General features: G+C 63.5%; 2 protein-coding genes and 2 non-coding genes across 6 annotated transcripts in view; all 4 read right to left on the reverse strand.

Moving 5' to 3' along the window:
* Window positions 1–3: 3 nt before the first annotated feature.
* Window positions 4–4,486, reverse strand: NOP56 (NOP56 ribonucleoprotein). Its single transcript, XM_063401299.1, has 12 exons — window positions 4,419–4,486; window positions 4,107–4,196; window positions 3,767–3,881; window positions 3,528–3,689; window positions 3,104–3,302; window positions 2,644–2,831; window positions 2,416–2,567; window positions 2,138–2,238; window positions 1,806–1,954; window positions 1,463–1,584; window positions 725–862; window positions 4–641 (listed from the first exon to the last, which is right to left on the reverse strand). Exons 1-12 carry the CDS (start codon window positions 4,419–4,421, stop codon window positions 405–407), a joined length of 1,656 nt encoding a protein of 551 aa, XP_063257369.1. The 5' UTR covers window positions 4,422–4,486; the 3' UTR covers window positions 4–404.
* Window positions 930–998, reverse strand: LOC134552975 (small nucleolar RNA SNORD57). Its single transcript, XR_010080993.1, has one exon. It is a non-coding gene; the product is annotated as a small nucleolar RNA SNORD57 (small nucleolar RNA).
* On the reverse strand, window positions 1,664–1,736 carry LOC134552976 (small nucleolar RNA SNORD56). The gene has a single exon (XR_010080994.1). It is a non-coding gene; the product is annotated as a small nucleolar RNA SNORD56 (small nucleolar RNA).
* A 678-nt stretch (window positions 4,487–5,164) lies between the features above and the next one.
* The window catches only part of DCTN1 (dynactin subunit 1), a 51,175-nt gene continuing 43,539 nt past the window's right edge, over window positions 5,165–12,800 (reverse strand). For all 3 annotated transcript variants that reach the window (XM_063401306.1, XM_063401305.1, XM_063401304.1), the window contains exons 19-28: window positions 11,981–12,142; window positions 10,831–10,962; window positions 10,568–10,696; window positions 10,002–10,144; window positions 9,030–9,196; window positions 8,147–8,280; window positions 7,409–7,598; window positions 6,362–6,438; window positions 6,001–6,090; window positions 5,165–5,526 (exon numbers count right to left, since the gene is read on the reverse strand). In XM_063401306.1, the coding sequence (XP_063257376.1) occupies window positions 5,389–5,526; window positions 6,001–6,090; window positions 6,362–6,438; window positions 7,409–7,598; window positions 8,147–8,280; window positions 9,030–9,196; window positions 10,002–10,144; window positions 10,568–10,696; window positions 10,831–10,962; window positions 11,981–12,142 (1,362 nt within the window). In that variant the 3' untranslated portion in view covers window positions 5,165–5,388. The remainder of the gene's footprint in view (window positions 5,527–6,000; window positions 6,091–6,361; window positions 6,439–7,408; window positions 7,599–8,146; window positions 8,281–9,029; window positions 9,197–10,001; window positions 10,145–10,567; window positions 10,697–10,830; window positions 10,963–11,980; window positions 12,143–12,800) is intronic.

A 12,800-nucleotide genomic window follows, 5' to 3' on the forward strand; every position in this document is an offset into this window, starting at 1 on the left:
GGATCAGCAACAACCGCAGCCCTTTATTGGAGTTTGGGCACCACGAGTGGGGCCGGACACGGCCTGGGGACAGCCCAGGGTCCCCAAGGAAAGGGACACGGCTTGGGGACACCCCAGGGTCCCCAAGGAAAGGGACAAGGCCCCACACAGCCCAGGGGACACAGCCCAGGGTCCCCAGGAAGGGGACACGGTGTTGGAAGTTCCACTGTGTAAGGCACAGTCCAGGGGCTGCTGGTGGCCAGAGGGACTCACCCAGGCCACGAGGGGCTGTGACACGTTCCAAGTGGCCACTGTGCCACAGGACATTGCTGGGGCCACCACGGGAAGGGGTGAGTGGCCACTCCTGGCTCCTGCCTGTCCTGTCCGTCAGTCTGTCAGTCCGTATGCTGACTGATCTCTGCTCCCTAATCCTCCTCTGAGTCCTGAGCTGCTGCTGCCTTCTTCTTCTTCTTCTTTTTCTTCTTCTTTTCCTCCTCTTCTTGCTGCTCAGGCTCCACCACGACTTTCCTTTTCTTCTTGGGCAATGGCTCCTCCTCCTCCTCCTCTTCCTCCACCCCGTTCTCCTCGGGCTCTGCCTCTGCTTCTGACTCCTGCTGCTGCTTCTTCTTTTTCTTCTTCTTCTTGGCCCCCACGTCGTTCTCCTGTGGGGACCCCCACACCCCCGTGGCATCAGGAGCACCAGGACAGCCCCCAGAAGTGTCCCCATGCCCTCCATTCCCCTCACCTCTGTCTCCATCACGGAGTTCTCTGCCGGCTCCTCGGCGGCCGCTGCCAGCGCCTCCAGCCGCCGCTTCTCGCGCTTCTTCCTCTTCTTCTCCTTCTTCTCCTGCCTCCTCTTCACCTCAGCCACCACCTCGCTGGCCTGGGGGGCACACAGGGCGTGAGCGAGGGGACGGGCCCAGGGTTTGTCCCCACGCCCGGCACGGGTCGGATCAGACTCATTAAATCAGTCTTTGGCCTCCACAGCGGGTCAGGATGGCACAGTGACATCACCTCCGACACGGGCCTCGCCTTCACCCCCCAGTACCCCAGCCTCATCATCCTCATCGCCCCTGTACCCCAACTTCATCATCTTTATCCCCCCAGGATCTCACAATCATCTTCATCACAGCATCTTACCATCACTTTCACCACTGCAGGATCTCACCTTCATCCCCCCAGCACCTCAGCGTCATCTTCATCACCTCCTCCATCATTCCATCACCTTCACTGCCCCCAGCACCTCCCATTCACACCCTTCATCCCCTGGTGCCTCACTACTGCCATCTTCATCCTCCCCAAGACCTCACCTCCATCATCTTCATCACCCCAACATTTCCACCATTTCCATCTCAGCACCTCACCTCCGTCACCTTCTTCACCCTTCCAACACCTCACCACCTCCTCTGTCCTGCTGCCTCCATGTCTCACCCTCACCCCTCTCCTTCATCCCTCAGCCCCCCCACCTCCTCCTCCTCCTCACCTCCACCACGGCCTCCTTCATCACGTCCAGGTTCTTGCGGGGCGGCTCCCCGGTCTCGTAGAAGGCCAGGCGCTCCTCCACCTGCTCCCGCAGCTTGTCCCCAAAGACACTGGTGGGGACCTCTGCAGGGAGGGCACGGGGGGGCTCAGCACCCGCCCTGCACCCCCAAACCCCAGAGCCACCCCCAGAGCCCCCCGTGCTCTGCTCAGCCCACAGGAATCACCATTCACTCGGGGTGAGATGCTGTTGACGAAAAATGTTCCCATCACGGCAGAGTGGCCCTGAGCTCCCCCAAGCGCCCTCCCCACGCCCCCCAAAGCCCCGGGGGAGCCCCCCAGCCCACCTGAGAAGCAGTCGATGCGTGAGGCAATGGTGCACTTGTTGGCCAGGTAGCGCGAGATCCGCCCCTTGTTCTTGGCGGCCGCGCGCCCGATGAAGGTGGAGTGGAAGATGAGGCCGTACTTGGGGGTGTTCCCCCGCGTCTTCAGCGCCCTGCAGGGCCCGGGGAGGGTGAGCAGGACATGGGGACCCCCCAAACGCAGCCCCCACCCACGGCCAGCCCCTCCCCAACCCGCTGTGCTCCGGGGGTCGCTCAGAGCGGGGCCGGCTGCTCAGCCCCAGCGGGTCACAGCCGGGCCCCCGCGGCCGCCATCACCGCGACCGCCGCGGCGGTACCTGAACAGCGCCTTCTCGGCGCCCAGGATCTGCACGGTCGACGCCGGGTACTTGGCCAGGTTGGTCAGGCTGCCGGCGTGCGAGATGAGGCGGGCGCCCACCTGGGGGACACACCGGGGGTTACAGGCGGCCCCGGCGCCCCCGAGGGCACGCGGAGCCTCCCGCATGCCGGGATCAGCGGTGGAAGTGTCAGCAGCACGACTCAGTGGATTGACAGATTCACTCTGACATCATCTCCGCGGCGGGGGAGGTGACAGGGGGACCCTGGGGACACTCACCACCTCCCCGATGAGGGCAGACAGACTGGGGGCCACCTGGCTCATCTTGGAGCGCAGGTACTCCTGCAGCCCCTTGCGGTAGTCGGACAGCGAGATGACGCGGCGCGAGAAGCTCTCGATGTTGATGAGGTCCAGGGGGGAGATGTCCATCCCTGGGGGCGGCACGGCGTGAGCGGCGGCACTGAGCACAGGGCCGGCCCCCCCAGAGCCCCCCGGAGCCCCTCTCACCCATGGAGGAGCGCGAGGCCTCCAGGATGGCCTGGGCCTTGGCGCTGTCCATGACGATCTCCTCCAGCCCCGGCAGGCTCTCCTCGCTCAGCTCGCGCCGGTTCCCGATGAATTTGGCCACCCGGCAGTACATGGCGTTCTCGGGGACGATCTTGATCAGCTCGGGGAAGTGGTACCCGTACCACTCCCTGCGGGGACAGGGACGCTGTCACCGGCGCCACCGCGGCTCCGTGTCCCCAGGCCACCCCAGCAGGTCCCCAAATGTCCCCCCTGGTCCGTGCCGTGGCCCTGTGGCCGGGCAGTGGCCCTGGGGGAGCTGCTGTCCCTCCCCGGTCTGTACAGGCGGCCGGAGCAGCGGCGGCTGCCTGTGGTAAGCAGGGGGAGGGGACCCCCAAATAAAGCCCCCAAACCCTTTAAAGCCCCCAAACCCTTTAATGCCCCCAGCTGTGTCCCCACTGACCGGACGCGCATGGAGAAGGTGTTGATGTCCTTGTCCAGCTGGTCCAGCAGGCTGATGGACTGGATGATCATGTTGTCCACACGGTGCACGTTAAACTTCACCTTGGCCCGGGAATAGCTGTGGCCAAGCCCCAGCTGGGCCTTGGCCGCCGACTGCGCCGTGAGGCCTCGCACCAGCGCCGGGAAGTGCAGCCGGATCCCTGCGGGGACACGGGGTCACCACGCGGGGACAGCGGTGTCACCACACGGACACTGAGCTGCCACCACGTGCAGCCCCCGGGAACACCTCACAACAATGCTGGCACCGGGTCCCGCCCCTCCCTGGAATCCCGGCTAAGGCAGGGCCCCCCCGGGCTGTCCCCCGTGTCCGCTGTCCCCGCTGTCCCCTGTCCCCGCTGTCCCCCGTGCCCGCTGTCCCCACTCACCGCGCATGAGCTCGGCCACGACGCCCCCGGTCTGGCACTGCACCCCCAGCTCCTCCAGCACGGCCGCGCCCATCTTGGCATCGCCCACCCCCAGCACCACCTTCTTCCTCTTGGGGGGCAGCGCCGTGTCCAGCAGCAGCCGCAGGTCCTCGTGCAGGACCCCTGCGGGACACGGCGGGGTCAGGGCGGCCGGGGGGGCCCGCGGGAGGGGGGTCCCGGTGCCCCGGCCCCGCGCTCACCCTCGGACACGGCGTTCATGTTCTCCAGCGCGCTCTGCGCCGAGCGGAAGGGCGAGAAGGCCACGAGCTTCACCACGTTGTGGAACTTGCCCAGCGTGAGGACGCTCTCCTCCACCTGCGGGGCTCCGGTCACAACCGGGCACGGGGATCGGCCCCGGGTGCGACTCCTCCCGCACCCCCAGGCCTTCCCCGCCGGTCCCGCCCCACCCCGGTCCCTTCCCCCCATCCCCGTTCCCAGTCCCGTGTCCCGGCGTGTCCCCTCCTGGGCCCCGCTCCCCGTTCTCGTCCTTGCCCAGCCCGTTCCCAGCCTCTCCCCCCGCTCCCGCTCCCGCTCCCGTACCTGCGGCAGCAGCAGCCCGATCTCCTCCACCTCTCGCACGGCGAACAGCGCGTACCCGGCCGCATGTTCGAACAGCACGTGCAGCAGCACCTGCGGCACCGGGGGCTCCGCTCACGCACCGGGGACGGCACCGCGGCCGCGCTCCCGCCCATCCCCGCGCCCGCCGCCCCGCCGGAGCGCCCGGCCCGGCCCGATGCGGTTCCCCCGGCCTCCCTCCGGTCCCGGCCCGTCCCGATGAGGTCGGAGGGGGCTCCTGGGTCCCCCTCAACTCCCGATGGCGTCGGATGCGGCCCGGGCCCGCCCCGCACTCACCATCGTCCTCCCGCCGCGGCCGCCGCCCGGAACTGACGCCGTGCTCCCGCCGGAACCCCGCCTCCTTCCACCCTCCACCAATCAGCGCCCACTGCGCCACGCCCTCCGCCAATCACCGCCGCCCGCCCTGCACGAGCCCGCCCCGCAGCCAATCAGGCAGAGGAAGGGCTGTTCCCCGCCCCCTCGGTGGCACCTGCCAATCAGAGCCAAGAGGGGGTGTTTCTTCCCGCCCTTTCCTGCGCACTGACCAATGAGAGCCGCGCGCGCGCCCCAGCCCCGCCCCTTCCCTCCGCGAGCGGCGGCCCCGCCCCTCCGCGCGCTCTTTGCTGCGCGCGCGGCCGCACGTGGCGGGACCCGCCGGCCCCGCGTGTCCCCCCGGGACCCCCAAATGGCCCCGTGTCCCCTCCCGGGGCGCCCAGAGCTCTCCCGATCCCCTCCTGGGACCCTCAGTGCCCTCCAAGTGTCCCCCTGGTCCCAGCCGGGACCCCCAAATGTCTCCCAGTGCGCCCGGTGCCATCGCAGGATCCCCAAATGTCCCCGCGGTTCCATCCTGGGGTACTCTGTGACCCCCGGGGTCCTCTCAGTCCCTTCCCGGGCCTCAGTGCCCCTCTCCGATCCCTCCTCCCCCTCCGTGACCCCTCAGTCCCCTTCTGTGCTCCCCAGTGTCCCGAAGTCCCCCGTGTTCCCGGTCCCCTCCGTGTCCCCTCCCGTGTCCCCGCCGCGGTGCCCAGTCCAGGGGCAGGACGCACATCCAGGGCAGTTTTATTGGAGGTCAGGAGCGCGGGGGGGCCGCGGCCCCGGCCCCGCGGGGGTCCCGGGGGGGGTCTGTAGTGTCCGAGAGCAGCGCGGGGGGCGCGGATCCCCCCGGGGGAAGCGGCTCCGGCTCCCACCCGCGAGTGGGGCCGGGCTGGGGAGGAAGCGGAGAGTCCCAAGGGCGGGGACAGCGGGCTTGGGGGCCCTCGGGGGCGGCTCAGGCGACGAAGTGCTGGCGGAGGTGCTGCAGCAGGTCCGGGGTGAGCAGCACGCGGTGCGCCTGGCCGTGCCCCGGCGCGCACGGGATCGTCACCCGCCCGCACAGCGCCGGGCCCTGCGCCTGCTCCTGCTTGGCCTGCGGGGACAGCGCCACGCTCAGGGCGGGCCCGGCCACCCCCTGCGCTCCTGTGTCCCCAAGGGGTGGCCTGGGTGGGACGCGGTGGCTGATGTGGGTCATGGGGTGCTGGGGTGGAGCAGGGGGTCCTCACTGCCTGATCCCTTGGGAATGGGGGATCCCTCGGGACTGGCGATCTGGAGTCCCTTGGGATTGACAGGGGCCCCTCGGGAATGGGAATTTCCTGTGATTGGGGTCCCTCAGGATAGAGAATTCCTTGAGATTGGGGCCTCTCAGGATTGGGGTTCCTCAGAAGTGGGGATCCCTCAGGAACGGGGGATTTCTGTGACTGGCGTCTCTTGGAATAAGGGTTCCCTCAGGAATGGGGGTCCCTGGAGATTGGGGGACTCCTTTGGGAGTGGGGTCCCTCAGGATTGGAGATTCCTTGGGACCGGGGCCCCTTGGAGCTGGGGGTCCCTCGGGATGGGGTCTCACCTTCAGGAAGGAGGAGGACGGGAAGGTGCCGAAGGTGGTGGAGACGCCGGCGCCCGGCTGCTGCTGCACCATCTCCCTCAGTGTGTCGTCCTGAAGGGCACAGCAAGGTCACCCCAAAATCCACCCCACGGGGACCCTCGTCACCCCCCAGAGCCCCTCACCCACCCCACGGAGCCCTTGCCCACCCTGGGCACACGGCAGAGGGGTCAAACCCGACTGTTTCGGGAGGAGAACGGGAATGGGAATGGGCAGCACCTTGTCCCCTCGCTGCCACCATGTGCCACCAGCCTTGGGGACTGGAGGGCTGGGCTGGGCTGGGCGTGCCACCAGGTCCCCCACCCTGGAGAAGACCCTTCCTCACCTTCAGGGCGTCGATGGAGTTCTTGAGGGCGCAGAGCCGGGCTGTCTGCTCCAGCAGCCGCGCCGACGAGCTCCTCGCTGTGGGAACGGGAAGGGAGGGATGGGCCGTGGGGGACATGGACACAGCCGGGCAGCTGTGACCCCCACGGGTCACTGCCACGGGGTCTGGGGGGATTGGTCTCCTCAGGCTGGTACCAGGTGGGGTTCAGGGGGGTTTGATCTCCTCAGGTTGGTACCAGGGAGTTTTGGGGAATTTTAACCTCCTCAGGTTGGCACCAGGGGGTTTATTTGACCTCAGCTTGGTGGTACCAGGGAGTTTGGAGGAGTTTTTACATCTTCAAGTTGTTACCAGGGGATTTCAGGGTGTTTGAGCTCCTCAGGTTGGTACCAGGTGGGTTTTGGGGGCTTTGATCTTCTCAGGTTGGTATCAGGTGGGTTTTGGGGGATTTTGACCTCAGGTTGGTGGTACCAGGGAATTTGGGGGAGTTTTTACGTCCTCAAGTGGATTTCAGGGGGTTTGAGCTCCTCAGGTTGGTACCAGGAGGGTTTTGGGGATTTTTGACCTCCTCAGGCTGGTACCAGGTGGGTTTTGGGGAGTTTTTACCTCCTCAAGTTGTTACCAGGGGATTTCAGAGAGTTTGAGCTCCTCAGGTTGGTACCAGGAGGGTTTTGGGGATTTTTGACCTCCTCAGTTTGGCACCGGGGGATTTCAGAGGGTTTGAGCCCCTCAGGTTGGCACCAGGTGAGTTTGGGGAAGGTTTCACCTCCCTGGATTAGTACCAGGGGGTTTTGGGGCTCTGGGGGCTCCCCAGCAGGGAGAGGCTGAGCCACCCCAGAGCAGCTCAGCCCCTGGACACTGAGCCACGTCCCCAACACTCCGACAGCCCAGAGGGGGACAGGGATGGGCACCGTGGGGACACAGGGCTCAACCCAAACACCCCAAACCTGCCACAGGAGCAGATCCTCACCCTGCACCCACCCCGCAGAGGGACAACACAGAGGTGCCACGAGCCGCCACCAACCCCGAGGAATTTGAGGCAGGACCTACTGGATTTGCTCTGCCTCATGTCCACCACCTTGGCGTTGGCGCTGAGCTGGTAGAGCGTCTCCAGCAGCTGCGTGGTCTTGCGGTAGAGGCTCTGCGTGGGCAGCGCCTCGCCCGGCCGGTCCCGCGCCACGGCCACGCGCGGCACCTGCAGCGGCGCCAGGCTGGCCAGCTCCATCTTCATCTGCGCGCCCTGGGAGCGCGGGAGAGCGGCTCAGGGACACGGGGAACGCCGGGAGAGGCGAAGGGGAGGAGAGGCCGGGTGGGAAATGGGATGGGAGGGGAAACGCAGGGGGTAAAACGCTGCCAGGGGGCTGGCACATGGGGCTGGTGGGATTTGGGAGCTGTTATCGAGCCGCTCCACCCCGTCCATGAGTTAATATCCATTACAATAGTTGGTTAATTGGATTATTGGCTGCTGTGCCCTGTGGGGTGTTCAATTATTAATCAATCAATCAATCGGGTTCAGTGGTGTCTGGACCGAAGGGACCAGGGCTGGCAGGGACACCACCAGCACCCCCAGTTCCACCAGCATTCCCAGCTCCCAGTGCTGACCCTGCTCTCAGCCCCTTCCCCTGGAGTCCCCTCCAGATGAGAGCCTATTCTCTAGTTCATCCCACAGGGACCACATCCCACAGGGACAACATCCCACGTGGATCCCATCCCACGTGGATCCCATCCCATGTGGATCCCATCCCACGTGGATCCCCTCCCACGTGGATCCCACCCCGTTCCCCTCACCTTGAGCAGGTTGTTCTCGTTCTTGAGGTGTTTCAGGGAGAGCTGCAGGGCGTCGATCTGCTGCAGCAGGAGTGGGGAATCCTTCACCTGCACAGGCCCGGAGCCGCCTCCCGGCACCTGCCCGGCACCAACACCTGCAGAGGGGCACCCGCATCAGCGGTGCCACCCGTGACGGTGGCATGGGGACACGGCGTGCTGTCACCAGCACGTGGCACCTCCCTGGAGAGGCTCCCGGTGCTCCTTCCCAAGGCTCTCCAGGTGAGGGTCATCCCACTCAGCATACACCACAGTTCCATGCTCATCCCTCCCTTCCCAACCCCTCCGGAGCCACCAGGGCCGGCAGCATCCGAGCAGGACCTGGATCCTTCCCGGCCCCCAAACGGAGCCGTGTCCCAGGGTTTGGGTGTCCTGGGATTTGATTTCCCCGCCATGCACGGGGGCTGCATGCAGGCTGTGTCCGTACCTCGCTGCTGTTCCTCTGCAGCACAGGGAGAGGGGCCAGGAGAGACAAGAAAAATCAGGATTAAAGCCCCGGATTGGGCAGGAGAAGAGCTGTGGCTGGAGCAGCTCCTGGCTCCCAGGGCCACATCCAGGACTGACCCCATTCCCAGCAGCTGGGAGTGACCCAAGCAGGACCCCTGCAATGTTCCCCCAGAGCCAGAGGTCTGGCACGGAGCTCCCAGGCTGCTCCTGCGCCTTTGGGAGTGAGAACGTGCCAGCAACATGGAAGCCAGCACTGGGAATGCGGGAGAGGCTGTGTTTCCATGAGAGCCAGGGGCTGCTGTAGGAGCAGCATTCCCAAATTCCTGGTCACACATCATCCCTGGACGCCCTGTGCCAGCCCAGCCCCGTTCCAGCCTGTCCAGGGGTGTTGGTCACTCACCTCCGGCGATGCCGGACACGATGGAGGCCACGCCCGAGGCCGGGGCCCCCCGCAGCCCCTCGATCGTCCGCTTGGACTGGTTGTTCAGGCGCTGCTTCAGCTCCACCTTCTCCGACTCCAGCTGGTCTATGTCAGCCTGGAGAGCGTCCATGGTCTCCTCAAACTCCCTGGGAGCAGCACACGGAGGGATGTGTGAGGCCAGGGATGCTGCTGGTGCAGGACCCCTCCTTCCATCCCTTGTCCCCAGTCCCATCCCTTGTCCCCAGTCCCATCCCTTGTCCCCAGTCCCTCTCCAGCTCTCCTGGAGCCCCTTCAGGCTCTGGAGGGGGCTCTGAGCTCTCCCTGGAGTTTTCCCTTCTCCAGGTGAACATTCCCAGCTCTCCCAGCCTGGCTCCAAGCAGAGGGAATCCAGCTCCGTGGCTTCCTCTGGATGAGCTCCACACCCCCACTTCTCACTTTAAACTCATACAAACTTATCTGATACATAAGGTTTTATAATGCCAGATTAGTTTCACTTCTTCATTGCAAATTCTCGAAAACTAAAGTTTATATATAAAGTTATCTATGCATTTTACTAAAAATGGTGAAATATGTGAATAGAGTGAAATGAGCAAATGTTCATATCTTTTTCATCTATGATTAAAAGGCATGGAAAAATTAATTTAAAACATAACCAACAGTTGGCCGTAGCCTTCAAATTGTCTAAAGCATAGAAAGAGAAATTTATATGGGCCTCTTACCTTATGGTTTCTATTGATAAATATTTAGAAAACATTAGATCAATCAAAAGACTTGATACTCAAATACATGATTAAGTGTTATGAAGTGTGTTCTTGACAAAGCCTTGTAATATTGTGCTTTGATTGATTAATGCCAGTCACAGATATCTTTCTACAGATTAGATCTGAAACACTAAACTGTTCTTTTGTACTTATCCCATGTAAAATCTGTAATTTTACAGTTTAAACTCACTTCTCCTTCTTTTTGAGCAGCGTCTGGGTCTCGTCCAGCTTGGTCTGGATCTTCTCCACGCGGTCATCGGCGTCCTTGGACGCGCTGTCCAGCTTCTTCTCCAGCAGGCTGAGCCGCACGTTGGCCTCGCTGAGCTCCTCGCCCTGCAGCGGCGGGGAGGGAATCAGGGGATCCAGGGAGCTGGGGGAGCCCCCACATCCCCAGCACCCACGGCTGGAACCCAGAACAGCCCCCAGCTCCCGCCCTGCGCACCCCAGAACACGGCGGGGGGCGAGATCTGGATGGCAGCACCTCCCTGCCCACGGGAAAAACATCCCCAGGAGATCTGGGTGGGGCTTGGGATCGGTGTCTCCGCAGGGAGGAAGTCACCAGGAGTGTGGAGGTGAATCCCAGAGCAGCCAGGAAGGAAGGGATGGGTGAGGGAGGGGCAGGGATAGGTGAAGAATAGGCAGGGATGGGTGAGGGACAGGCAGGGATCAGTGAGGGATGGGCAGGGATGGGTGAGGGACAGGCAGGGATGGATGAGGAGGAGCCAGGAAGGCAGGGATCAGTGAGGAACATCTCACCTTGATCTTGAGGGACTTCTTCAGCTCCTTGATGACCGTCTCCCTGTCCTCCAGCTTCAGCCCCAGCCCCTCGGCATCGGTGATCTCCGCCCGGAGCGCGGCCGCCCGGAGCTCCACCGGCGGCGTGGGCTGGACCAGCGGGACAATGGGGATTTTAGGGATTTTAGGGAGAATCCCAGAGGCTGCAGCTGCCCAGCTCCCTGTCCTGGTCACCCACAGCCCCCTGGTCACCACGGGCGGTGACAGAACAGAGCCAGACCCACCTTGTTCTGCGGGCGGTCGGCGTCGTACTCGCCCTCCTGCATGGCCGTGGCCATCTTGTTCATGGTGGCCATGAGGATGCTGCAGGACTGGCGCAGGCACTCGTAGGGGTTGATGCCCTGGGAGCCGTAAATCTGGGAAGGATGGGAAGGACGTGGGTGGTGGCCCTGGGCCAGGCTCACAGGCCCCTGACCCATACCCCACAACTGGTGCTTCCCTCTCATGGTCAAGGATGTTCCTCTGATATTTGAGGATGTCCCTCTGGTATTTAAGGATGTCTCCCTGATATTTAAGGTGTCCCTATGATATTTAAGGGTGTCCCTGTAATGTTTAAGATATCTCTCTGATGTTTAAGATGTTCCTCTAATGTTTAAGATGTTCCTCTGGTGTTTAAGAATTATCCTTAAAATCCACACCCAGCACGAAACCTTCACGTCCCTCAACAAATCCAACCAGCAAAACGCACAAAATTCCACACACAAAAATCAAAGTCACACCGAACAGAAGTGGACGATTTACACAAAACCCACCCCTTGTCCCTTCACCACAATTACACCAAAATCAGCACAAAATCCAGAGACACCACATCCATTGTGTGAAGACAGAGACGGAAAAGGCTCTGGACAGCTGAGGGGGCTCAGCCTGGAGAAAAGGAGGCTCAGGAGGGACCTTTCCTCTCTCTATGAGAACTCCCCACAACCATTCCTGCCTGTGGAATGTGGGAATACGGATGGGACACCCCAGCACAGCTGGCAAAACCCCACCATGTCCCCTCAGCCAGACCACGGAGCCACAGGGCCGTGGGAAGGCACCGTGCACGTGGGGCATGCCCTGCCTGCGTTCCTGGCCCCCTTCCAGCTGGGAAGGGTGGGAAGGAGGATGGGACACCTGGGAAGGGTGGGAGGGAGGATGTCCCAGCTGGGAAGGAGGGTGTCCCAGCTGGGAAGGGTGGGAAGGAGGGTGTCCCAGCTGGGAAGGGTGGGAGGGAGGATGTCCCAGCTGGGAAGGGTGGGAAGGAGGGTGTCCCAGCTGGGAAGGGTGGGAGGGAGGATGTCCCAGCTGGGAAGGAGGGTGTCCCAGCTGGGAAGGGTGGGAGGGAGGATGTCCCAGCTGGGAAGGAGGGTGTCCCAGCTGGGAAGGAGGGTGTCCCACCTGCTCGCTGACTTTGAAGGCCAGCTCCTCGAGGCGCGGCGCCGGCAGCCCCTCGTTCTCGGCCAGCGGCGCGATCAGCTGCGCCCCGGCCGCCGCCACCTCCTGCAGCACGGCCACCACCCACGTCAGGTGCTTGCGGCACTCCAGCAGCGTGTCCGACACCTGCCCGGAGAACGGGGATCAGCGGGAAAGGCACGGACACGGGGGGCTCCCGGAATCCACACGCGTCCCGGGATTGGGGGGAATAACGGGGAGGTGGAGGGGAAACAGGTCTGGGGTGTGAATCCAGGGCTCCATCCCAGATGGGAACACAAAATCCAGGTGCCACATCCGTGGTGTTCAGGGAAGGAGCTCCAGGAGGGGCTGAGGGAGCTGGGAAGGGGCTCAGCCTGGAGAAAAGGGGGATCAGGGGGATCCTGTGGCTCTGCACAAGTCCTGACAGGAGAGGACAGCCATGGGGTGGATTTGGGATCTTATCCCAGGGAACAGGGACAGGAGGAGAGGGAACGGCCTCAGGCTGGGCCAGGTTGGATAATGGGAAAATTCCTCCTGGGAAGGGCTGTCCCACCCTGGCACAGCTGCCCAGGACAGGGGAAAGTCCCCATCCCTGGGGGGATTTAACATCCACAGGGATGTGGCACTTGGGGTTGGACTCAGGGATCTCCGAGGCATTTTCCAACCTAAAGCAGCCCCTGATCCCGTGACCTCAGCTCACACCACCCCCCTGTGCCCTGAGCTGCTGCCCAGCCTCCCCGCGGCGTCTGCTGCCAGCCCAGTGCATCCCACAGCTTCCAGTTTGTGCCTGAGGGTGTCCCTGCCC

This window comes from Prinia subflava, chromosome 7, assembly GCF_021018805.1.
Source record: "Prinia subflava isolate CZ2003 ecotype Zambia chromosome 7, Cam_Psub_1.2, whole genome shotgun sequence".
In the NCBI taxonomy this organism is placed as follows: domain Eukaryota; kingdom Metazoa; phylum Chordata; class Aves; order Passeriformes; family Cisticolidae; genus Prinia; species Prinia subflava.